We start from the raw sequence: 26,360 nt of genomic DNA on the forward strand, positions 1-26,360 counted from the left end.
AGCCGTGATCCTATCGCATGGCTGTTCTTTGTATGCTAATTCAATTTAAACTAAGACAACTTATTATTATTATAATTGATAATACAGTTCGTTCTATTATAACGCACGTTTTGTTAATGCCAATTCCTGTTCCGTGATTGACAAATTGGGGACACTGTATCTAAAATGCAAACTTTTAAAACGTGTGGTGGCTATAAGGCAATTACATTGCCAACACTTTAAGCACAGATTCTAAAGCACAATTTTACTATAATGCAGGGTTGCACAAGAATACAAGCATCACATTATAGAAGAAATGTCTGTATGTGTCAACATAATGGCAGAAACAGTAGCTGATGCCTATCATATCAGAATTGAAAAACAGGTTAGTAGATAGCACAGACTTACGTTATTGGCTAAAGATAGGTGCTGGCCACAAGATGGATTTTAATATTAAAGGGTAACTTTAGACAAAGTATTGCCATTTCTGGATGAAAGAGGAACAAATTACCATAAAGTTAAAACCACAGGAATTCAGAAAAATACTATCTTTACTCAGAGTGGGGGGAATATGGAACTCACAACCACAGCAGGCAGTTGAGGTAAATAACAGAAATGTATTTAAGTTACACACAAGGCTGAGAGAAATAGAAAGCTCTGACAGCAGGGTGAGGTGACAACAGTTGGTTTTTGGCCTATAAATTCTCTCTGAAAGATAACGGCGTAATCTGTGCATTGTTCTTTCTGCCTGTTTTTCTCAGTGGGCTCAGTCCCAGTTTCAGCGATCTTTTCATTGTGTTGCTTCGGTGATGTGTCAAAGGTCATCTCCAGATTACGGAGTTGGTGAAGGAATCAGGTGGCAGTGAAAAAGAGAATGGTGGAGGGAGTGAGTAGGGTAGGGACAGGGACGAGGGTGCAGAGAGAGAGAGAGACAGGCAGACAGAGAGAAACAGAAAGTGAAAGACTAAGAGAGAAAGAGAGAGACACAGGGTCAGGGAGAGAGGACAAGGCTGAGACAAATGGTTGATGGAGAAAACTTAACAGACATTTTCAAATAAAGGCAATATCCTGCAGATGCAGGGAATCTGAAACAAACAGAGAATGCTGGATAAACTCAGCATGTCTGGCAGCAACAGTGGAGAGAGAAACAGAATTAATGTTTCTCGCCAGTATGACCCATATTCAGAATTGAAAGGGGCTGGCAAATGGTCAGGTTAATGGTGTAGACAGAGGGGGAGCAGAGTGAATCTATTCCAATAGTGCTCTCCACCACACGACTGCCTCAAACGTGACCTCCTTTCTCCCCACCCCACCCCCAATGAGATTGGTAGAGTCTTCTGACCCACACACCCCCAATCTGCTCTCATCCCTTCCCCTCCTTCCCAGGACATTGGGGCACCCTCACCCCTACCCCCACTAGCCTCTGCATTCAAAGCATCATCCTCCACTCTTTTCATCACCTCCAGCATCTTCCCCTCCCCACTAATGTCAGCCTTCTGCAGGGATCAGTCCCTCTGTGACGCACTGGTCCACTCCTCCATCAGTCCGAACACTTCCTCACCTCCCCCACAGCGCCTTCCCCCAGATTTGCAGAAGGTATAAAACCCGCCTGGACATCGGCCCCCTCCCTCACAGCCCAAACACCCCATTTCCAGGAGAAGCAGTGTTTCAGCAGAGGAGGAAGCTGGTCAACTGCTGGTCTCAGGATCGAAGTCTACTGTCCTACCCTCGCCTGAACTAGCCCCGACTCCAATCCCACAGCATCACAGTCCACTCCTTAATGAAACAAAAGAACATAATAAACAGGCCATTCGGCCCTTCAAGGCCGTTCTGCCATCCAATAAGTTCACAATTCACCTTCCACCTCAGGTCTACCTATCGGCATTATTCCCACATCCCTTGCTTCCCTTTTGCCCTCAGTACTCTGTCAACTTCTGTCTCAAATATTCTAAATCCACAACCTTCCTGAGGAATTTTTTTTTTAAAATTCGTTCACGGGATGTGGGCATCGCTGACTGGACCAGCATTTATTGAGTGAAGAGTCAACCACATTGCTGTGGGCTTGGAGTTACGTGTAGGCCAGACCGGGTAAAGATGGTAATTTCCTAAAGGAAATTAGTGAACCAAATAGATTTGCCCAACAATTGGTGATGGCTTCATGGTGTTTCGATTTTGTTTTTATCAAATTTAAGTTGCACTCGGGATTTGAACCTAGGTCCCCAGAACATTACCTAGGTCTCTGGATTACCAGTCTTGTGATAACATCATTAAGCCATCTCCTTCTCTAATTTCTCTTCACTTCCTCCCTAGGTGTCTCGATTATTCTCAAACAGTGACCCTATGCTCCTGATTCCCCAGTTGGTGAAAATGTCCTCTCTGATCATCCTGTCAACCCCTTCTAAGAATTATGGGATTCAATTACATTATCCCGCATTCTTCTAACTTCCAGAAAATACAGACCACACAATCCCTCCTCAGGGCATTTCCCTTATTGCTGAACCTGCAGTCCATGCCATTAGGAAAATTCTCCTCGTTAAGGTAAGGAGATCAGAACAGTACACACTCAGCTACATAGCCCTCACTACTGGATAAGGTAATGGCTGTGAAAGAGTTGATATTGAACTAATCTCAGCCAATCTGACAATGTTGCACAGTCTTTGGATGGACAAAGCCAGAGGCCACAAGATACCAGGCTACAATCCACCGGGTTTATTTGAAATCACATGCATTTGGAGCAATGCTCCTTTGTCGGGCAAAGTGTCACTTCAGCTTGTGATTTCAAATAAACCTGTTGGACTATAGCCTGGTGTTATGTGGCCTCTGACTTTGTCTGTCCCAGTCCAACACTGGCACCTCCACATCTTTGGATGGCGACAGTTCAGTCACAAGTACACAAAAGGAGCAGATATCTTCTGTCCAACCTCAATCGTCCACAGTGAATATGTCTGAGCAGAAATGTGAACTGTAACTGTTGCTTTAATACAACAAGCCACCTTGTTAACTGAGTTAAATGATGAAGGAGGATTGATGGTAGTGCCCCTTGCCTGGTACCACCAATGGGCAGTGGTGGCAAATCCCACTCCCACCACTGTCCTGTACAATTGGAGTTAACATTTCTCACTCTTGCACTCCAATTCCCTTTGTATCAAAAATTAAAACACCATAACTTCCCCCTGAAGGGGCAAAATAAGACTCAGTTCCATCAAACCACTTCAATTCAGTTGCTCAAGATGGCAAGTGATCACCACCGCCTCCAGGGGTAACTAGAGAGGGGCAAGAAATGCCAGTCTTGCTAACAATGCCACTTTTATTAAAATAGAAATTGGCATCCTCTTTGTCTTTGGCATTGGGTCTCCAAGTCATCTAATTCCCTCACTCCTCTTTCGCCTCTGTCAAAATAATAAACATTCTCATTTTCCAACTCCTTTCAATTCTGCAGAAGTCATATCAGACTCAAAACATTAACTCTGCTTCTCTCTCCACAGATGCTACCAGACCTGCTGACTTTCTCCAGCACATCCGGTTTTATTAATTCCTCACTGGCCTGGATGAGTGCAGCTCAAACAACACTCAAGAAACTTGACACCATCCAGTACAAAGCAGTCTACGTAATTGACACCACATCCACAAGCATCAACTCCCTCCACCTCCAATACTCAGCAGCTGTGTGTACTATCTACAAGATGCAGAGCAGAAATTCACCAACGATCCTCAGAAAGCATCTTCCAAAGCCACGACCACTTCCATCGATAAGGACAAGGGCAACAGATATGGGGACACCAGCCCCTGCAAGTTCCCCTCCAAGCCACTGGCATCACTGGCATTTATTGCCCATCTACAGTTGCCCCTTGAGAAGGTGGGGGTGAACTACTTTCTTGAACCGCTGCAGTCCATGTGCTGTAGGTAGACCCAAATTGCCCTTGGGGGAGAGGGGTTGGAATTCTAGGATATTGACCCAGTGACACTGAAGGAACAGTGATATGTTCCCAAATCAAGATGATGAGTATTCCAACACACTCCTGACTTGTGCCTCACAGATAGTGGACAGGCTTTGGGGAAGTCAGGAGGGGAGTTCCCAGCCTCTGACCTGCTCTCGCAGCCACTTTATTTCTCTGCTTCTGCTAACGGTAATCCCAAGGCTGTTCATAATGACAGAATCCAGAGATGGTGACATCATTGGATGTCAAGGGGCAGTGGTTTGATTGTCTCTCATTGGAAATGGTTTAAATGTGGTGCAAACATTATTCACCATTTGTTAGCCCAAGCTTGGGTACTGTCTGAGTCTTGTTCCATTTGAACACGGACTGCTTCCCTGCTACTCATTCCACTCAGGAGGGGACTTCGTATGAGAACAGTGACTTCCAACAGTGAGAATCACTCCCTCAACACTGCTTCCTAAAACCAGGCATCTGAAATACAACTTGGAGGAGTTCCAAATTGATGAGGAAAGGGGACTCTTGAAGGTGGGGAGGGGGAGGGGAAGTAGTCGAATAGGCAGGTGACTCCCATAGATAAACAGTCAACACTATTTCAAAACTGAACATACAACCCTTCAGCTCAAAAAAAAAATCTGGTTTTCTCAACATCATGGGTGTTCATATGACAGCATGCTCACCTTTAAAGAGCATACTGTTGTATTTAAGTGTCATACTTAGGACCTCAGTGAAATGGTCTAAGCTGAAAGAGTGCCACAGTGTTGTATTAAGTGTGCATAAAATACTGCCTGGCAACACTTTGGAAGAAAATCAGGAGAATTATCTTGGGTGCCCCAGACAATGCAAGTTCTAACCAGGATCATGAAAACTGCTTATTAGCATACACCAGTTTGTGGGATCTTGCTGTGCATAAAGCAGCTGCTCTGTTTCCTATACTACATCATTGATTGTATAGCATTCTCCAGCACAGCCCAAGGTTAGGGGAGGTGCTACAGAAATGCAGTGGTCTTCCTTTCTACTTTGTACCCAGTTGGGGGTTGGTTATTTATGTCACCTACAGTTTTCGTTACCTGTGTCGTCACCATGACAATTTTCAAAATCTGCAAGCACAGCTTCCAAGGAAGTTGCCGCCTGGCTCTGTACTTTTCACACGGGCTCATGAAGAAATATTTGAGATCCTCCCTCAGCTGGCTCTCTTCATCTGCCACATCCACCCCGGGGAATCGAGTGAACAGATCCGATGCTTGGTTCAGGTGGAAGTTATTCGCTGACATACCTGATGGTCTCCTGCGAAGAACATTAACTCTTTAGCTCACAGTAACACAGGAACAAAAGAAGGCCAATCGACCCTTTGAGCTTGACCCAAACAGACCATAAGACATTGGAGCAGCAGAAGGCCAATCAGCCCATCAAGTCTGCACTGCCATTCAATGAGATCATGACCGGTCTGACAATTCTCAACTCCACTTTCCTGCCTTTACCCCATACCTAACGAGTGTGGAGGCAACGGCCTAGTGGTATCATCACGGGACTGTTAATCCGGAATCCCAGGTAATGTTCCAGGAACCTAGGTTCGAACCCTGTCGTGGTGGAATTGGAATTCAATTAAAACCTGGAATTAGAAGACCAGTGGTGACCAGTAAAACCCCATCTGATTCACTCATGCCCTTTAGGGAAGGAAACTGCCATCCTGATGTGGCCCGGCCTACACATGGCTCCAAACCCACAGTGATGTGGTTGACTATTGCCCACTGGGCAATAAAAATTGGCCTAGCCAGCAACACCTACAGCTCACAAGTGAAAGAAACTTCCCTCACTGATTAGACATGATTGCCTGAGTCCAAACCCCTCCAACCCACCTGGGTTCCTTAGCCTTGTGTAGTACAATGCAGAAGGAGTCTATCGATCACATGTTTTATCACAGGTTATTTGTGGTTGAGGTTTCCACTCTTCTACCATCCTTTTGTGCAAAGGCTTTCTTTTTCCAGAATGTTAAAATCAGAAACAGTCCACTCTGTTCACTTACTCTAGACTCCTCCCATCTCAGTTTCAAAGTGTTTGAAAATAAGGAAGAAATACTTATGACTCCCTCCCGTGCTGCCCAGGACTAGCATTCTCAATGGTCACGTGATTTTATTCTCTAGAACATTGCAAAATGGTGACTGCAATAATCTACAGGATGTCATGACTCATCAGCTTGTATCTCCTAAACATCACTGCAAAAAGCACAGCCTGCATCAGAATTAAGACTGATCCTTATAAGGATCCCTCTCAAGTGTGGATTTTCACTTCTGCTTTCCATCAAAAGCTCCAAACCATTACCTAATGGTTTCTCTTGGAGTTTTATGTCATCCCCTAATGGGATGAGAAATGGAATACATTCACCCCTCCAAAGCAAAGGAACATCGGAGGAAGAGTAGGCCATTCAGCCCCTCAAGCCTGTTCACCATTCAATGAGACCATGGCTGATCTGTGGACTAACTCCATATTCATGGAATGCCCTGCCAGTAACAGTGGTGGACTCTCCCTCTTTATGGGCATTTAAACATGCATTAGATAGGCATATGGTGGATAGCGGGCTAGTGTAGGTTAGGTGGGCTTGGATTGGTGCAACATCGAGGGCCAAAGGGCCTGTACTGCCCTGTAATTTTCTATGTTCTATACCTGACTTGCCCATATCTCTTAATAGCATTCCTTAATAAAAACTGTCTCTCTCAGATTTAAAATTGACAATTGATCGAGCATCCATTGCTGTTTGTGGAATAGCATTCGAAACCTCTCCCACGCTGTGTGTGTGGAAGTGCTTCCTAATATCTCTCCTGAACACTCTGGCCCTAATTGTCAGACTATGCCCCAATTCTAAAATCCCCAACCAGTGGGAATAGTTCATCTTTATCTACCCTTTTTTCTCCGATTAATGTCTTAAAGACTTTGATCAAATCACCCTTTAACCATCTAAATTTGAGAGAAAACAGCCTAATTTGTGTAAACTCTCCCCATAACCTAACCCCTAAAGTCTAGGTAAGCAAGATACCTTTAAAACACAAACTCCAGCCATTACTTCATTCAAGGGCAGAACAGACTCAGTGGTTGTTTTCCTACATAATTCAGAACTAAAAAATTAACAAGCATCTGGATGAGTACTTAAAATATCAGGCCATAGCAGACAATAGACCAGGTGCAGGAAAATGAGATTAATTTACAATCACACAGAACAGAAACGGATGTTTTGGTCCAACCACTTCAAGCCGAACAGAATCACATTGAAAGTAATCCCATCTGCCTTCCTGGCCCATATCCTGGGTGGTCAGCAGAGACATGGTGGGCTGAAGGGCCTGTTTCTATGCTGTATGACTTTCTATGACTCCCTTATAATTACAATGTTTGTAATTTCTATATATTCCAAACACAACATACACATGGAAATGGTGACTCGCTTCATCTCCACAATTTTGCTTTGTGAAGGAAAACCTGTATTTCAGACATTGCTTTTCCCAGGCTTGGTCTTTCAATGTTGTTTAAGACAGAGGTTTCTAGATTCTGTTGCCATCAATTAATGTTGGGATGGTGCAGGAAAAGACTGCAGAGATCCAACATCGGTCATGATCTTCCCATTTAACCAACCCACCCCGACTCATTAAAAAACTTCTCTCTCCACGTGGCAAAGCCTATACAAGAACCAGCAAAGCTGATACAGGGGTTGGACCTGAAGACTGCTAACGTTCTATACCATGCTCAAGGTATCTGAGAAACTGAGCCAACTGCAGGCTTTGTGGTCATGCAAGTATCACTGATAAGGACAATGTTTATTGTCCCTCTCTAACTCACCTTGAATGATTCCAGGCATTTCAGAGGGCAGCCACATTTCCTGTGGGTCTGAGTCACATGGCAGCCAGATTAAGTAAAGATGACAGATTTCCTTCCCTAAAGGGGACCTGATGACTGAGATTTGACTTGTATTTCATTTTGTTTGTTGGTAAACTAATTCACTTATTTATTCACTGAATTTAAATTCCCCAGCTGGGATTTGGGAACATATACCCAGAGATTTAACCTCTGGATTACCAGTCCTGTGACGTTGCAAACAATCCACCTGACTCCCCTCTAGATGTTATCAAAGAAATCCCAAAATCCACAAACTAAACAAAAATTAAATCTTAAGGGGAGCTGTTGGGTAGAGACAAGGTAACAGCTGTACCAAGGACAGTAGAGTTAATCCTTTAACAACAAGCAGAATGATCTGAGCTCACTTACCTGTACTCCCTGGGTCGTTTGGTATCATTTAAGTGGCTCTTCAGCCTGGGTTCCGGGAGTTATCGTCACCCAGACTGTAACTAACAGAAAATACTGCGAAAGGACCTTAGCAGCATCTGTGGAGAGAGAGAGAGACTCACGGTTCAGGACGCGGATATTGACCCCGGTGCGGGGAGCGGTCTGGGTTATTACTCTACTCTCTTGCACAGAGTTACATCAAAGCGGTTCTGAGTGAAGGTGCTCCATCTCCCTGGGGGGTGGTGGGGTGGGGATGCAGTTTCTCAGGGAAGGTAGAAGACGGAGAATAAGCTCACTCTCCTTCCCCCGGGACAGCAGAGGAGCCGGTCCCGACACTGGGCGGTGGCTAAGCTAGGACACTCTTGTGTGTTTGCTGATAGCAATCAGTCCCTCCCTTCCCTCAGGCTAGCTGCTGAATTCTGCAGGGAACCTTCCAAAAATAATGTGGAATCCATCCGCGTCAATAACCAGCCTCCAATACCTGGTACAATACCTGCTCAGGTCCTGAGAACACCTTTTAATGTCACTCTCTGTCTGTAGGTGAGTATCCGTGTGTGTCAGTATCTATGTGTGTTTATTTTTATTCATTTATGGGATGTGGGTCTAACTGGCTGGGCCAGCATTTATTACCCATGCCGAATTGCCCAGAGGGCAGCTAAGAGTCAACCCCATTGCTGTGGGTCTGGAGTCACATGTAGACCAGACCAGGTAAGGATGGCAGTTTCCCTCCCTATAGGACATTAGTGACCCAGATGGGATTTTCCAATAATTGACATTGGATTCATGGTCATCATCATGAAGCCCATAGTTCCGGATCTTTTTAAAAATTGAATTTGAATTCCACCATCTGTGGATTTGAAGCCAGGCCCCAGAACATCAGCTGAGTTTCTGGATTAACATTCTAGTGATAATACTTCCATTTTTTTGGATTAGTGGTGCTGAAAGAGCACAAAAGTTCAGGCAGCATCCAAGGAGCAGCTGCTAATCCACTAATCCAAAATCTAGTTTCCAGCATCTGCAGTCATTGTTTTTACCTACCTGACAATACTTCCAGGCCATTCTCTCCCCCATATGTCAGTGTCTGTATCATAATTTTCTAGGAGGAAGTGAGCACTGCAGAGGCTGGAGATCAGAGCTGAAAATGTGTTGCTGGAAAAGCGCAGCAGGTCAGGCAGCATCCAAGGAGCATGAGCCCTTCTTCAGGAATGAGGAAAGTGTGTCCAGCAGGCTAAGATAAAAGGTAGGGAGGAGGGACTTGGGGGAGGGGCGTTGGAAATGCGATAGGTGGAAGGAGGTCAAGGTGTGGGTGACAGGCCGGAGTTGGGGTGGGGAGGTCAGGAAGAAGATTGCAGGTTAGGAGGGCGGTGCTGAGTTCGAGGGTTGGGACTGAGACAAGGTGGGGGGGAGGGGAAATGAGGAAACTGGAGAAATCTGAGTTCATCCCTTGTGGTTGGAGGGTTCTAGGGGGAAGATGAGGCGCTCTTCCTAAAACCGTCGTGTTGCTATGGTCTGGCGATGTCTGTGTTTATGTGTGAGTCTGCTTGTGTATGAGTGAGTGTGTCTGTGTATGTGAGTGAGTCTGCTTGTGTGTATGTGAGTGAGTCTGCTTGTGTTTGTGTGAGTCTGCCTGTGTGTTTGTGTGAGTCTGTGTTTGTGAGTGAGTGAGTCTGCTTGTGTGTATGTGTGAGTCGCTGAAAATGTGTTGCTGGAAAAGCGCAGCTGGTCAGGCAGTATCCAAGGAACAGGAGATTCAAGCCAAATGCTGCCGCGACATTAACCGCCTCAACCTGTCCACCCCTCTCACCCACTCCAACCTCTCACCCTCGGAACGTGCAGCCCTCCACTCCCTCCGCTCCAATCCCAACCTCACCATCAAACCGGCAGACAAGGGAGGCGCAGTAGTAGTTTGACGCACCGACCTTTACACTGCTGAGGCTAAATACCAGCTCGCAGACACCTCCTCCTACTGCCCCCTTGATCATGACCCCACCTCCCGCCACCAAACCATCACCTCCCAGACCATCCATAACCTCATCACCTCAGGGGATCTCCCACCCACCGCCTCCAACCTCATAGTCCCACAACCCCGCACCGCCCGTTTCTACCTACTGCCCAAAATCCACAAACCTGACTGCCCCCCGACCCATTGTCTCAGCCTGCTCCTGCCCCACCGAACTCATCTCCGCATACCTCGACACAGTTCTGTCCCCCTTACTCCAAGAACTCCACACCTACGTTCGGGACACCACCCACCCCCTCCACCTCCTCCATGATTTTCGCTTCCCCGGTCCCCAACGCCTTATCTTCACCATGGACATCCAGTCCCTGTACACCTCCATCCCCCATCACGAAGGACTCAAAGCCCTCCGCTTCTTCCTTTTCTGCTGTACCAACCAGTACCCTTCCACTGACACCCTCCTTCGACTGACTGAACTGGTCCTCACCCTGAATAATTCTCTTTCCAATCCTCCCACTTCCTCCAAACCAAAGGAGTATCCATGGGCACCCGCATGGACTCCAGCTATGCCTGCCTCTTCGTAGGATATGTGGAACAGTCCATCTTCCGCAACTACACTGGCACCACCCCCCACCTTTTCCTTCGCTACATCGATGACTGTATCGGCGCTGCCTCGTGCTCCCACGAGGAGGTTGAACAGTTCATCCACTTTACCAACACCTTCCATCCCGACCTCAAATTCACCTGGACCGTCTCAGACTCCTCCCTCCCCTTCCTAGACCTTTCCATTTCTATCTCTGGCGACCAAATCAACACAGACATTAACTATAAACCGACTGACTCCGACAGCTACCTAGACTACTCCTCCTCCCACCCTGCCCCCTGTAAAAACGCCATTCCCATTTTCCCAGTTCCTTCGTCTCCGCCGCATCTGCTCCCAGGAGGACCAGTTCCAACACCGCACAACCCAGATGGCCTCCTTCTTCAAAGACCGCAATTTCCCCCCAGATGTGATCAACAATGCCCTCCACCGCATCTCCTCCACTTCCTGCTCCTCCGCCCTTGAGCCCCGCCCCTCCAACCGCCACCAGGACAGAAACCCCACTGGTCCTAACCTACCACCCCACCAACCTCCATATACAGCGTATCGTCCGCTGTCATTTCTGCCACCTCCAAACAGACCCCACCACCAGGAATATATTTCCCTCCCCTCCCCTATCAGCGTTCCAGAAAGACCACTCCCTCCGCGACTCCCTCATCACCACACCCCCCACCAACCGGTACCTTCCCCTGCAACCGCAAGAAATGCAAAGCTTGCGCCCACACGTCCTCCCTTACTTCTCTCCAAGGCCCCAAGGGATCCTTTCATTTCCACCACAAATTCACCTGCACCTCCACACACATCATTTACTGCATCAGCTGCACCCGATGTGGCCTCTTCTATATTGGGGAGACAGGCTGCCTACTTGCGGAACGTTTCAGAGAACACCTCTGGGACACCCGGACCAACCAACCCAACCACCCCGTGGCTGAACGCTTCAACTCCCCCTCCCACTCCACCAAGAACATGCAGGTCCTTGGACTCCTCCATCGCCAGACCATAACAACACGACGGTTGGAGGAAGAGCGCCTCATCTTCCACCGATGAACCCTCCAACCACAAGGGATGAATGCAGATTTCTCCAGTTTCCTCATTTCCCCTCCCCCCACCTTGTCTCAGTCAAATCCCTCGAACTCATCACCGCCTTCCTAACCTGCAATCTTCTTCCTGACCTCTCCGCCCCCACCCCACTCCGGCCTATCACTCTCACCATGACCTTCTTCCACCTATCACATCTCCAACGCCCCTCCCCCAAGACTCTCCTCCCCACCTTTTATCTTAGCCTGCTGGACACACTTTCCTCATTCTGGATGAAGGGCTTATGCCCGAATCGTCGATTCTCCTGCTCCTTGGATGCTGCCTAACCTGCTGCGCTTTTCCAGCAACGCATTGTCAACTCTGATCTCCAGCATCTGCAGACCTCGCTTTCTCCTGTATGAGTGAGTCTGCTTGTGTGGATGAGTGAGTCTGCTTGTGTGTTTGTGAGTGAGTCTGCTTGTGTTTGTGAGTGAGTCTGCTAGTGTATGTGTGAGTGAGGCTGCTTGTGTTTGAGTGAGTCTGCTTGTGTTTGTGAGTGAGTCTGCTTGTGTTTGTATGAATCTGCTTGTGTTTGTGTGAGTCTGCTTGTGTATGTGTGAGTGGGTCTGTGTTTGTGAGTGAGTCTGCTTGTGCTTGTGGGTGAGTCTGCCTGTGTATGTGTGAGTGAAACTGTGTGAGTGGGTCAGTGTTTGTGAGCGAGTCTGCTTGTGTTTGTGAGTGAGTCTGTGTGTGTATGTGTGAGTGGGTCTGTGTTTATGAGTGGGTCTGTGTTTGTGAGTGAGTCTGCTTGTGTTTGTGAGTGAGTCTGCTTGTGTTTGTGAGTGAGTCTGCTTGTGTTTGTGTGTGAGTCTGCTTGTGTTTGGGTGAGTCTGCTTGTGTTTGGGTGAGTCTGCTTGTGTATGTGTGAGTGGGTCTGTGTTTGTGAGTGAGTCTGTGTGTGTATGTGTGAGTGGGTCTGTGTTTGTGAGTGGGTCTGTGTTTGTGAGTGGGTCTGTGTTTGTGAGTGGGTCTGTGTTTATGAGTGGGTCTGTGTTTGTGAGTGAGTCTGCTTGTGTTTGTGGGTGAGTCTGCTTGTGTGTGTGTGTGAGTGGGTCAATGTTTGAGAGTGAGTCTGCTTGTGTATGTGTGAGTGAGGGTGCTTGTGGTTGGGTGAGTCTGCTTGTGGTTGGGTGAGTCTGCTTGTGTTTGTGTGAATCTGCTTGTGTATGTGTGAGTGGGTCTGTGTTTGTGAGTGAGTCTGCTTGTGTTTGTGAGTGAGTGTGAGTGGGTCTGTGTTTATGAGTGGGTCTGTGTTTATGAGTGGGTCTGTGTTTATGAGTGGGTCTGTGTTTGTGGGTGAGTCTGCTTGTGTGTGTGTGAGTGGGTCAATGTTTGAGAGTGAGTCTGCTTGTGTCTGGGTGAGTCTGCTTGTGTTTGTGAGTGAGTCTGCTTGTGTTTGTGTGAGTGGGTCAATGTTTGAGAGTGAGTCTGCTTGTGTCTGGGTGAGTCTGCTTGTGTTTGTGAGTGAGTCTGCTTGTGTTTGTGAGTGAGTCTGCTTGTGTTTGTGAGTGAGTCTGCTTGTGTTTGTGTGAATCTGCTTGTGTATGTGTGAGTGGGTCTGTGTTTGTGAGTGAGTCTGCTTGTGTATGTGTGAGTGAGTCTGCTTGTGTATGTGTGAGTGAGTCTGCTAGCGTTTATTAGTGAGGCTGCTTGTGTTTGAGTGAGTCTGCTTGTGTGTTTGTGAGTGAGTCTGCTTGTGTTTGTGAGTGAGTCTGCTAGTGTATGTGTGAGTGAGTCTGCTAGCGTTTATTAGTGAGGCTGCTTGTGTTTGAGTGAGTCTGCTTGTGTTTGTGAGTGAGTCTGCTTGTGTTTGTATGAATCTGCTTGTGTTTGTGTGAGTCTGCTTGTGTATGTGTGAGTGGGTCTGTGTTTGTGAGTGAGTCTGCTTGTGCTTGTGGGTGAGTCTGCCTGTGTATGTGTGAGTGAAACTGTGTGAGTGGGTCAGTGTTTGTGAGCGAGTCTGCTTGTGTTTGTGAGTGAGTCTGTGTGTGTATGTGTGAGTGGGTCTGTGTTTATGAGTGGGTCTGTGTTTGTGAGTGAGTCTGCTTGTGTTTGTGAGTGAGTCTGCTTGTGTTTGTGAGTGAGTCTGCTTGTGTTTGTGAGTGAGTCTGCTTGTGTTTGTGTGTGAGTCTGCTTGTGTTTGGGTGAGTCTGCTTGTGTTTGGGTGAATCTGCAAATGTTTGGGTGAGTCTGCTTGTGTATGTGTGAGTGGGTCTGTGTTTGTGAGTGAGTCTGTGTGTGTATGTGTGAGTGGGTCTGTGTTTGTGAGTGGGTCTGTGTTTATGAGTGGGTCTGTGTTTGTGAGTGAGTCTGCTTGTGTTTGTGGGTGAGTCTGCTTGTGTGTGTGTGTGAGTGGGTCAATGTTTGAGAGTGAGTCTGCTTGTGTATGTGTGAGTGAGGGTGCTTCTGGTTGGGTGAGTCTGCTTGTGGTTGGGTGAGTCTGCTTGTGTTTGTGTGAATCTGCTTGTGTATGTGTGAGTGGGTCTGTGTTTGTGAGTGAGTCTGCTTGTGTTTGTGAGTGAGTGTGAGTGGGTCTGTGTTTATGAGTGGGTCTGTGTTTGTGAGTGAGTCTGTGTTTGTGGGTGAGTCTGCTTGTGTGTGTGTGAGTGGGTCAATGTTTGAGAGTGAGTCTGCTTGTGTCTGGGTGAGTCTGCTTGTGTTTGTGAGTGAGTCTGCTTGTGTTTGTGTGAGTGGGTCAATGTTTGAGAGTGAGTCTGCTTGTGTCTGGGTGAGTCTGCTTGTGTTTGTGAGTGAGTCTGCTTGTGTTTGTGTGAATCTGCTTGTGTATGTGTGAGTGGGTCTGTGTTTGTGAGTGAGTCTGCTTGTGTATGTGTGAGTGAGTCTGCTTGTGTATGTGTGAGTGAGTCTGCTTGTGTTTGTGAGTGAGTGTGAGTGGGTCTGTGTTTGAGTGGGTCTGTGTTTATGAGTGGGTCTGTGTTTATGAGTGGGTCTGTGTTTGTGGGTGAGTCTGCTTGTGTGTGTGTGAGTGGGTCAATGTTTGAGAGTGAGTCTGCTTGTGTCTGGGTGAGTCTGCTTGTGTCTGGGTGAGTCTGCTTGTGTCTGGGTGAGTCTGCTTGTGTTTGTGGGTGAGTCTGCTTGTGTTTGGGTGAGTCTGCTTGTGTTTGTGAGTGAGTCTGCTTGTGTTTGTGAGTGAGTCTGCTTGTGTTTGTGAGAATCTGCTTATGTTTGTGAGTGAGTCTGCTTGTGTTTGTGAGTGAGTCTGCTTGTGTTTGTGAGTGAGTCTGCTTGTGTTTGTGTGAATCTGCTTGTGTTTGTGAGTGAGTCGGCTTGTGTATGTGTGAGTGAGTCTGCTTGTGTTTGTGAGTGAGTCTGCTTGTGTTTATGAGTGAATCTTCTTGTGTTTGTGTGAGTGGGTCAGTGTTTGTGAGTGAGTCTGCTTGTGTATGTGTGAGTGAGTCTGCTTGTGTTTGTGGCTGAGTCTGTTGGTGAGTCTGCTTGTGTTTGTGTGAGTCTGCTTGTGTATGTGTGAGTGAGTCTGTGTTTGAGTGAAACAGTGTTTGTGAGTGAGTCTGCTTGTGTTTGTGGGAGAGTCTGCTTGTGTTTGTGAGTCTGCTTGTGTATGTGTGAGTGGGTATGTGTTTGTGAGTGAGTCTGCTTGTGTATGAGTGAGTGGGTCTGTGTTTATGTGTGGGTCTGTGGTTATGAGTGAGTGAGTCTGCTTGTGTTTCAGTGAGTCTGCTTGTGTTTCAGTGAGTCTGCTTGTGTTTCAGTGAGTCTGCTTGTGTTTGTGAGTGAGTCTGCTTGTGTATGTGTGAGTGGGTCTGTGTTTATGTGTGATTCTGCTTGTGTTTGTGAGAGTCTGCTTGTGTTTATGAGAGGAGAAAGTGAGGTCTGCAGATGCTGGAGATCAGAGCTGAAAATGTGTTGCTGGAAAAGCGCAGCAGGTCAGGCAGCATCCAAGGAACAGGAGAATCGACGTTTCGGGCATAAGCCCTTCATCAGGAATGAGGAAAGTGTGTCCAGCAGGCTAAGATAAAAGGTAGGGAGGAGAGACTTGGGGGAGGGGCGTTGGAGATGCGATAGGTGGAAGGAGGTCAAGGTGAGGGTGATAGGCCGGAGTGGGGTGAGGGCGGAGAGGTCAGGAAGGAGATTGCAGGTTAGGAAGGCGGTGTTGAGTCCGAGGGATTCGACTGAGACAAGGTGGGGGGAGGGGAAATGAGGAAACTGGAGAAATCTGAGTTCATCCCTTGTGGTTGGAGGGTTCCCAGGCAGAAGATGAGGCGCTCCTCCTCCAGCCGTCGTGTTGTTTTGGTCTGGCGATGGAGGAGTCCAAGGACCTGCATGTCCTCGGTGGAGTGGGAGGGAGAGTTAAAGTGTTGAGCCATGGGTTGGTTGGTCCGGGTGTCCCAGAGGTGTTCTCTGAAACGTTCCGCAAGTAGGCGGCTTGTCTCCCCAATATAGAGAAGGTCACATCGGGTGCAGCGGATGCAATAGATGATGTGTGTGGAGGTGCAGGTGAACTTGTGGTGGATATGGAAGGATCCCTTGGGGCCTTGGAGAGAAGTAAGGGAGGAGGTGTGAGCGCAAGTTTTGCATTTCTTGCGGTTGCAAGGGAAGGTGCCGGGAGTGGAGGTTGGGTTGGTGGGGGGTGTGGACCTGACGAGGGAGTGGTCTTTGCGGAACGCTGATAGGGGAGGGGAGGGAAATATATCCTTGGTGGTGGGGTGAGTTTGGACGTTGCGGAAATGACGGCGGGTGATACGCTGTATATGGAGGTTGGTGGGGTTGTAGGTGAGAACCAGTGGGGTTCTGTCCTGGTGGCAGTTGGAGGGGCGGGGCTCAAGGGCGGAGGAGCGGGAAGTGGAAAGTGGAGGAGATGTGGTGGAGGGCATCGTTGATTACGTCTGGGGGGAATCTGCAGTCCTTGAAGATGGAGGCCATCTGGGCTGTACGGTATTGGAACTGGTCCTCCTGGGAGCAGATGCGGCGGAGACGAAAGAATTGGGAATATGGGATGGCGTTTTTACAGGGGGCAGGGTGGGAGGAGGGGTAGCCTAGGTAGCTGTGGGAGTCAGTCGGTGTATAGTAGATGTCTGTGTTGATTCGGTCGCCCGAGATAGAAATGGAAAGGTCTAGGAAGGGGAGGGAGGAGTCTAAGATGGTCCAGGTGAATTTGAGGTCGGGGTGGAAGGTGTTGGTAAAGTTGATGAACTGTTCAACTTCCTCGTGGGAGCACGAGGCAGCGCCGAAACAGTCATCGATGTAGCGGAGGAAAAGGTGGGGGGTGGTGCTAGTGTAGTTGCGGAAGATGGACTGTTCCACATATCCTATGAAGAGGCAGGCATAGCTGGGGCCCATGCGGGTGCCCATGGCAACTCCTTTAGTTTGGAGGAAGTGGGAGGATTGGAAAGAGTGTTTATGAGTGAGTCTGCTTGTGTATGTGTGAGTGGGTCTGTGTTTATGAGTGGGTCTGTGTTTATGAGTGGGTCTGTGTTTATGAGTGGGTCTGTGTATGGGTGAGTGAGTTGGCTTGTGTATGGGTGAGTGAGTTGGCTTGTGTATGGGTGAGTGAGTCTGCTTGTGTATGTGTGAGTCTGCTTGTGTATGTGTGAGTGGGTCTGTGTTTATGAGTGGGTCTGTGTTTATGAGTGGGTCTGCTTGTGTATGTGTGAGTGAGTCTGTGTTTATGAGTGAGTCTGCTTGTGTATGTGTGAGTGAGTCGGCTTGTGTATGTGTGAGTGAGTCTGTGTTTATGAGTGAGTCTGTGTTTATGAGTGAGTCTGCTTGTGTTTATGAGTGAGTCTGCTTGTGTTTATGAGTGAGTCTGCTTGTGTTTGTGTGAGTCTGCTTGTGTATGTGTGAGTGGGTCTGTGTTTATGAGTGAGTCTGCTTGTGTATGTGAGAGTCTGGTTGTGTTTATGAGTGAGTCTGCTTGTGTTTGTGTGAGTCTGCTTGTGTTTGTGAGTGAGTCTGCTTGTGTATGTGTGAGTCTGCTTGTGTATGTGTGAGTAGGTCTGTGTTTGTGAGTGGGTCTGTGTTTGTGAGTGGGTCTGTGTTTGTGAGTGGGTCGGCTTGTGTATGTGTGAGTCTGCTTGTGGTTGTGAGTGAGTCTGCTTGTGTATGTGTGAGTGGGTCTGTGTTTGAGTGAAACTGTGTTTGTGAGTGAGTCTGCTTGTGTTTGTGAGTGAGTCTGCTTGTGTTTGTGTGAATCTGCTTGTGTTTGTGTGAGTATGCTTGTGTATGTGAGGATGGGTCAGTGTTTGTGATTGAGTCTGTGTGTGTATGTGTGAGTGGGTCTGTGTTTGTGAGTGGGTCTGTGTTTGTGAGTGGGTCTGTGTTTGTGAGTGAATAGGGTTGTGTATGTGTGAGTCTGCTTGTGGTTGTGAGTGAGTCTGCTTGTGGTTGTGAGTGAGTCTGCTTGTGTTTGTGAGTGAGTCTGCTTGTGTTTGTGAGTGAGTCTGCTTGTGTTTGTGAGTGGGTCTGCTTGTGTATGTATGAGTGGGTCTGTGTTTATGAGTGGGTCTGTGTTTATGAGTGGGTCTGTGTTTATGAGTGGGTCTGTGTTTATGAGTGAGTGAGTCTGCTTGTGTATGAGTGAGTGGGTCTGTGTTTATGTGTGATTCTGCTTGTGTTTGTGAGAGTCTGCTTGTGTTTATGAGAGGAGAAAGTGAGGTCTGCAGATGCTGGAGATCAGAGCTGAAAATGTGTTGCTGGAAAAGCGCAGCAGGTCAGGCAGCATCCAAGGAACAGGAGAATCGACGTTTCGGGCATAAGCCCTTCATCAGGAATGAGGAAAGTGTGTCCAGCAGGCTAAGATAAAAGGTAGGGAGGAGAGACTTGGGGGAGGGGCGTTGGAGATGCGATAGGTGGAAGGAGGTCAAGGTGAGGGTGATGGGCCTGAGTGGGGTGGGGGCGGAGAGGTCAGGAAGGAGATTGCAGGTTAGGAAGGCGGTGCTGAGTCCGAGGGATTCGACTGAGACAAGGTGGGGGGAGGGGAAATGAGGAAACTGGAGAAATCTGAGTTCATCCCTTGTGGTTGGAGGGTTCCCAGGCAGAAGATGAGGCGCTCCTCCTCCAGCCGTCGTGTTGTTTTGGTCTGGCGATGGAGGAGTCCAAGGACCTGCATGTTCTTGGTGGAGTGGGAGGGGGAATTGAAGTGTTGAGCCATGGGTTGGTTGGTCCGGGTGTCCCAGAGGTGTTCTCTGAAACGTTCCGCAAGTAGGCGGCTTGTCTCCCCAATATAGAGAAGGTCACATCGGGTGCAGCGGATGCAATAGATGATGTGTGTGGAGGTGCAGGTGAACTTGTGGTGGATATGGAAGGATCCCTTGGGGCCTTGGAGAGAAGTAAGGGAGGAGGTGTGAGCGCAAGTTTTGCATTTCTTGCGGTTGCAAGGGAAGGTGCCGGGAGTGGAGGTTGGGTTGGTGGGGGGTGTGGACCTGACGAGGGAGTCACGGAGGGAGTGGTCTTTGCGGAACGCTGATAGGGGAGGGGAGGGAAATATATCCTTGGTGGTGGGGTGAGTTTGGACGTTGCGGAAATGACGGCGGGTGATACGCTGTATATGGAGGTTGGTGGGGTTGTAGGTGAGAACCAGTGGGGTTCTGTCCTGGTGGCAGTTGGAGGGGCGGGGCTCAAGGGCGGAGGAGCGGGAAGTGGAAAGTGGAGGAGATGTGGTGGAGGGCATCGTTGATTACGTCTGGGGGGAATCTGCAGTCCTTGAAGATGGAGGCCATCTGGGCTGTACGGTATTGGAACTGGTCCTCCTGGGAGCAGATGCGGCGGAGACGAAAGAATTGGGAATATGGGATGGCGTTTTTACAGGGGGCAGGGTGGGAGGAGGTGTAGCCTAGGTAGCTGTGGGAGTCAGTCGGTGTATAGTAGATGTCTGTGTTGATTCGGTCGCCCGAGATAGAAATGGAAAGGTCTAGGAAGGGGAGGGAGGAGTCTAAGATGGTCCAGGTGAATTTGAGGTCGGGGTGGAAGGTGTTGGTAAAGTTGATGAACTGTTCAACTTCCTCGTGGGAGCACGAGGCAGCGCCGATACAGTCATCGATGTAGCGGAGGAAAAGGTGGGGGGTGGTGCTAGTGTAGTTGCGGAAGATGGACTGTTCCACATATCCTATGAAGAGGCAGGCATAGCTGGGGCCCATGCGGGTGCCCATGGCAACTCCTTTAGTTTGGAGGATGTGGGAGGATTGGAAAGAGTGTTTATGAGTGAGTCTGTTTGTGTTTGTGGGAGTCTGCTTGTGTATGTGTGAGTGGGTCTGTGTTTATGAGTGGGTCTGTGTTTATGAGTGAGTTGGCTTGTGTATGGGTGAGTGAGTTGGCTTGTGTATGGGTGAGTGAGTTGGCTTGTGTATGGGTGAGTGAGTCTGCTTGTGTATGTGTGAGTCTGCTTGTGTATGTGTGAGTGGGTCTGTGTTTATGAGTGGGTCTGTGTTTATGAGTGGGTCTGTGTTTATGAGTGGGTCTGCTTGTGTATGTGTGAGTCTGCTTGTGTATGTGTGAGTGAGTCTGTGTTTATGAGTGAGTCTGCTTGTGTATGTGTGAGTGAGTCGGCTTGTGTATGTGTGAGTGAGTCTGTGTTTATGAGTGAGTCTGTTTGTGTTTGTGTGAGTCTGCTTGTGGTTGTGAGTGAGTCTGCTTGTGTATGTGTGAGTGAGTCTGTGTTTATGAGTGAGTCTGCTTGTGTATGTGTGAGTGAGTCGGCTTGTGTATGTGTGAGTGAGTCTGTGTTTATGAGTGAGTCTGTGTTTATGAGTGAGTCTGTGTTTATGAGTGAGTCTGCTTGTGTTTGTGTGAACCTGCTTGTGTATGTGTGAGTGAGTCTGCTTGTGTTTATGAGTGAGTCTGCTTGTGTTTATGAGTGAGTCTGCTTGTGTTTGTGAGTGAGTCTGCTTGTGTTTGTGAGAGTCTGCTTGTGTATGTGTGACTGGGTCTGTGTTTATGAGTGGGTCTGTGTTTATGAGTGGGTCTGTGTTTATGAGTGGGTCTGTGTTTATGAGTGAGTCTGCTTGTGCATGTGTGAGTCTGCTTGTGCATGTGTGAGTCTGCTTGTGGTTGTGAGTGAGTCTGCTTGTGTATGTGTGAGTGAGTCTGTGTTTATGAGCGAGTCTGCTTGTGTTTGTGTGAGTCTGCTTGTGTTTGTGTGAGTCTGCTTGTGTTTGTGTGAGTCTGCTTGTGTTTGTGAGTGAGTATTCTTGTGTATGTATGAGTGGGTCTGTGTTTATGAGTGAGTCTGCTTGTGTATGTGTGAGTCTGCTTTTGTATATGAGTGAATCTGCTTGTGTATGTATGAGTGAGTCTTTGTTTATGTGTGAGTCTGCATGTGTTTGTGGGTGAGTCTGCATGTGTTTGTGGGTGAGTCTGCATGTGTATGTGAGTGAGTCTGCTTGTGTATGTGTGAGTGAGTCTGTGTATGTGTGAGTCTGCTTTTGTATATGAGTGAATCTGCTTGTGTATGTATGAGTGAGTCTTTGTTTATGTGTGAGTCTGCATGTGTTTGTGGGTGAGTCTGCATGTGTTTGTGGGTGAGTCTGCATGTGTATGTGAGTGAGTCTGCATGTGTATGTGAGTGAGTCTGCTTGTGTTTGTGTGAGTCTGCTTGTGTTTGTGTGAGTCTGCTTGTGTATGTGTGAGTGAGTCTGTGTTTATGAGTGGGTCTGTATTTATGAGTGGGTCTGCTTTTGTTTATGTGAGTCTGCTTGTGTTTGTGAGTGAGTATTCTTGTGTATGTGTGAGTGGGTCTGTGTTTATGAGTGGGTCTGTGTGTTTGTGAGTCTGCTTGTGTTTGTGAGTGAGTATTCTTGTGTATGTGTGAGTGGGTCTGTGTTTATGAGTGAGTCTGCTTGTGTATGTGTGAGTGAGTCTGTGTTTACGAGTGAGTCTGCTTGCGTTTGTGTGAGTCTGCTTGCGTTTGTGTGAGTCTGCTTGTGTATGTGTGAGTGGGTCAGTGTTTGTGAGTGAATCTGTTTGTGTTTGTGAGAGTCTGCTTGTGTATGTGTGAGTGGGTCTGTGTTTGTGAGTGGGTCTGTGTTTGTGAGTGGGTCTGTGTTTGTGAGTGGGTCTGTGTTTGTGAGTGGGTCTGTGTTTGTGAGTGGGTCTGTGTTTATGAGTGGGTCTGTGTTTGTGAGTGAGTCTGCTTGTGTATGTGTGAGTCTGCCTGTGTATGTGTGAGTGAAACTGTGTTTGTGAGTGAGTCTGCTTGTGTTTGTGTGAGTGGGTCAGTGTTTGTGAGCGAGTCTGCTTGTGTATGTGTGAGTGAGTCTGCTTGTGTTTGTGAGTGGGTCTGTGTGTGTATGTGTGAGTGGGTCTGTGTTTGTGAGTGGGTCTGTGTTTGTGAGTGGGTCTGTGTTTGTGAGTGGGTCTGTGTGTGTGAGTGAGTCTGCTTGTGTTTGTGTGTGAGGGTGCTTGTGGTTGGGTGAGTCTGCTTGTGGTTGGGTGAGTCTGCCTGTGTATGTGTGAGTGAAACTGTGTTTGTGAGTGAGTCTGCTTGTGTTTGTGTGAGTGGGTCAGTGTTTGTGAGCGAGTCTGCTTGTGTATGTGTGAGTGAGTCTGCTTGTGTTTGTGAGTGGGTCTGTGTGTGTATGTGTGAGTGGGTCTGTGTTTGTGAGTGGGTCTGTGTTTGTGAGTGGGTCTGTGTTTGTGAGTGGGTCTGTGTGTGTGAGTGAGTCTGCTTGTGTTTGTGTGTGAGGGTGCTTGTGGTTGGGTGAGTCTGCTTGTGGTTGGGTGAGTCTGCTTGTGTATGTGTGAGTGGGTCTGTGTTTGTGAGTGAGTCTGCTTGTATATGTGTGAGTGAGTCTGCTTGTGTTTGTGAGTGAGTCTGCTTGTGTTTGTGTGAGTCTGCTTGTGTTTGTGTGTGAGGGTGCTTGTGTTTGGGTGAAGGTGCTTGTGTTTGGGTGAGTCTGCTTGTGTTTGGGTGAGTCTGCTTGTGTATGTGTGAGTGAGTCTGCTTGTGTTTGAGTGAGTCTGCTTGAGTTTGTGTGAGTGGGTCTGTGTTTATGAGTGAGTCTGCTTATGTATGTGTGAGTGAGTCTGCGTTTATGAGTGAGTCTGCTTGTGTATGAGTGAGTCTGCTTGTGTTTGTGAGTGAGTCTGCTTGTGTATGAGTGAGTCTGCTTATGTATGGGTGAGTGAATCTGTGTTTATGACTGGGTCTGTGTTTATGACTGGGTCTGTGTTTATGACTGGGTCTGCTTGTGTATGTGTGAGTGAGTCTGCTTGTGTATAAGTGAGTCTGGTTGTGTTTGTGAGAGTCTGCTTGTGTATGTGTGTGGGTCTGTGTTTATGAGTGAGTCGGCTTGTGTAACTGTGAGTCTGCTTGTGGTTGTGAGTGAGTCTGCTTGTGTTTGTGAGAGTCTGCTTGTGTATGTCTGAGTAGGTCTGTGTTTATGAGTGGGTCTGTGTTTATGACTGGGTCTGCTTGTGTATGTGTGAGTGAGTCTGCTTGTGTATGTGTGAGTCTGCTTGTGTTTGTGTGAGTGGGCCTGTGTTTATGATTGAGTCGGCTTGTGTAACTGTGAATCTGCTTGTGGTTGTGAGTGAGTCTGCTTGTGTTTGTGAGAATCTGCTTGTGTATGTTTGAGTAGGTCTGTGTTTATGAGTGGGTCTGTGTTTATGACTGGGTCTGCTTGTGTATGTGTGAGTCTGCTTGTGTTTGTGAGAGTCTGCTTGTGTATGTGTGAGTGTGTCTGTGTTTATGAGTGGGTCTGCTTTTGTTTATGTGAGTCTGCTTGTGTTTATGAGTGAGTATTCTTGTGTATGTGTGAGTGGGTCTGTGTTTATGAGTGAGTCTGCTTGCGTTTGTGTGAGTCTGCTTGCGTTTGTGAGTGAGTCTGCTTGTGTTTGTGTGAGTCTGCTTGTGTATGTGTGAGTGGGTCTGTGTTTATGAGCGAGTCTGCTTGTGTTTGTGAGAGTCTGCTTGTGTACGTGTGAGTGGGTCTCTGTTTATGAGTGGGTCTCTGTTTATGTGTGAGTCTGCTTGTGCATGTGTGAGTCTGCTTGTGGTTGTGAGTGAGTCTGCTTGTGTATGTGTGAGTGAGTCTGTGTTTATGAGCGAGTCTGCTTGTATTTGTGAGAGTCTGCTTGTGTTTGTGTGAGTCTGCTTGTGTTTGTGAGTGAGTATTCTTGTGTATGTATGAGTGGGTCTGTGTTTATGAGTGAGTCTGCTTGTGTATGTGTAAGTCTGCTTGTGTATGTGTGAGTGAGTCTGTGTATGTGTGAGTCTGCTTGTGTATGTGAGTGAATCTGCTTGTGTATGTATGAGTGAGTCTGTGTTTATGTGTGAGTCTGCATGTGTTTGTGGGTGAGTCTGCTTGTGTATATGTGAGTGAGTCTGTGTATGTGTGAGTCTGTTTGTGTTTGTGAGTCTGCTTCTGTATGTGTGAGTGTGTCTGTGTTTATGAGTGGGTCTGCTTTTGTTTATGTGAGTCTGCTTGTGTTTATGAGTGAGTATTCTTGTGTATGTGTGAGTGGGTCTGTGTTTATGAGTGAGTCTGCTTGCGTTTGTGTGAGTCTGCTTGCGTTTGTGAGTGAGTCTGCTTGTGTTTGTGTGAGTCTGCTTGTGTATGTGTGAGTGGGTCTGTGTTTATGAGTGGGTCTGTGTTTGTGAGTGTGCTTGTGTATGTGTGAGTGGGTCAGTGTTTGTGAGTGAGTCTGTTTGTGTTTGTGAGAGTCTGCTTGTGTATGTGTGAGTGGGTCTGTGTTTATGAGTTAGTCTGTGTTTATGAGTGGGTCTGTGTTTATGAGTGGGTCTGTGTTTATGAGTGAGTCTGCTTGTGTATGTGTGAGTCTGCTTGCGTTTGTGAGAGTCTGCTTGTGTATGTGTGAATGGGTCTGTGTTTATGAATGGGTCTGTGTTTATGAGTGAGTGAGTCTATGTTTGTGAGTCTGCTTGTGTATGTGAGAGTGGGTCAGTGTTTGTGAGTGAGTCTGCTTGTGTATGTATGAGTCTGCTTGTGTATGTGTGAGTATGCTTGTGTTTGTGAGAGTCTGCTTGTGTATGTGTGAGTGGGTCTGTGTTTGTGAGTCTGCTTGTGTATGTGTGAGTGGGTCAGTGTTTGTGAGTGAGTCTGTTTGTGTTTGTGAGCGTCTGCTTGTGTATGTGTGAGTGGGTCTGTGTTTATGAGTGAATCTGCTTGTGTTTATGTGAGTCTGCTTGTGTATGTGTGAGTGGGTCTGTGTTTACGAGTGAGTCTGCTTGCGTATGTGTGAGTCTGCTTGGGTTTGTGAGAGTCTGCTTGCGTTTGTGAGAGTCTGCTTGTGTATGTGTGAGTGAGTCTGTGTATGTGTGAGTGAGTCTGTGTATGTGTGAGTCTGCTTGTGTATGTGTGAGTCTGCTTGTGTTTGTTAGTGAGTCTGCTTGTGTATGTGTGAGTGGTTGTGCTTGTGTATGTGTGAGTCTGTTTGTGAGTGAGTCTGCTTGTGTATGTGGTAAATGAAGGGCTTTTGCCTGAAACGTCGATTTCGCTGCTCGTTGGATGCTGCCTGAACTGCTGTGCTCTTCCAGCACCACTACTCCAGAAGATGCTTGTGTACATGTGTGAGTGAGTCTGCGTGTGTATGTGAGTGAGTGTGTTTATGAGTGAGTCTGCTTGTGTGTGTGTCTGCTTGTGTATGTGTGAGTGAGTCTGTGTTTGTGACTGAGTCTGCTTGTGTTTGAGTGAGTCTGTGCGTGTGTGTGTGTGTGTTTGTGTGTGTTTGTGAGTGTGTCTGCTTGTGTATGTGTGAGTCTGCTTGTATGTGTGTGTCTGCTTGTGTGTATGTGAGTGAGTCTGTGTTTCTGAGTGAGTCTGCATTTGTCTCTGCGCGAGTGTGTGTCTGTGTTTGTGTCCTTTGAGACTTGCCTCATATAGTCCTGTTGTGAACTTGTGAAACCGATTGGCCAATAGCTGTTTGAAGGTAAACGCTTGAGGAGGAAGTAGAAACCCAGGGAAACTTCTGTTAAATTCTTGAACCTTCTCCCCCTAAGGATTGTGGATGTTTGAATTTAAACCTGGGGCTGATAGATTTCTGGCCCTTCAGGCCATGAGGTACAGGAGGTATTTATGGGCAAAATGGGGTTGCAGCCTGAAATCAGCCATGATCATACTGGACTCTGGGCGGGGAAACTAAAATACACACTGTATCGCTTTGAAATGAAGGTACCGGTCATATTGAAGTCCTGTTTTGAGCGATGGAGAAAGTGGGGACTGCAGTTGCTGGATACCAGAGTCAAAAAGTGTGGAAAAGCACCCGTCGTCAGGCAGCAACCGAGGAACATGAGAGTCAACATTTTGAGATTCCTGATGAAGAGCTTATGCTCACAATGTCATCTCTCCTGCTTCTTGGCTGCTGTCTGATCGTCTGTGCTTTTCCAGCACCACATTTTTCAATTCTGTTCTGAGGTATACAATTGAACAGATAAGGTCCTGAGGGTACTTGACGGGGTGGATGTGGAAAGGATGTGACCTGTTGTGGGACAATCTAGTACGAGGAGTCAGGGTTTGAAAATAAGGGGCTGTCTGTTTAAGACAGAGATGAGGAAACTTTTTTTTCTCTCAGGATTGAGAGTCTTTGGAGAATTCCTTTTCAGAAA

General features: G+C 47.6%; 1 protein-coding gene across 6 annotated transcripts in view; it reads right to left on the reverse strand.

Annotated features, from left to right (window-relative positions):
- The window catches only part of LOC132818867 (mucolipin-2-like), a 116,022-nt gene that overhangs the window by 62,682 nt on the left and 26,980 nt on the right, over positions 1 to 26,360 (reverse strand). For 4 of the 6 annotated variants that reach the window (XM_060830021.1, XM_060830020.1, XM_060830016.1 and 1 more), the window contains exons 2-3: positions 8,169 to 8,284; positions 4,985 to 5,201 (exon numbers count right to left, since the gene is read on the reverse strand). In XM_060830021.1, the coding sequence (XP_060686004.1) occupies positions 4,985 to 5,188 (204 nt within the window). In that variant the 5' untranslated portion in view covers positions 5,189 to 5,201; positions 8,169 to 8,284. Of the gene's footprint in view, positions 1 to 4,984; positions 5,202 to 5,402; positions 5,476 to 8,168; positions 8,509 to 26,360 lie in introns of those variants that run through there. The other 2 variants (XM_060830017.1, XM_060830018.1) reach the window with 2 other exon arrangements.

Source organism: Hemiscyllium ocellatum, chromosome 9 (assembly GCF_020745735.1).
Source record: "Hemiscyllium ocellatum isolate sHemOce1 chromosome 9, sHemOce1.pat.X.cur, whole genome shotgun sequence".
NCBI classification, from domain to species: domain Eukaryota; kingdom Metazoa; phylum Chordata; class Chondrichthyes; order Orectolobiformes; family Hemiscylliidae; genus Hemiscyllium; species Hemiscyllium ocellatum.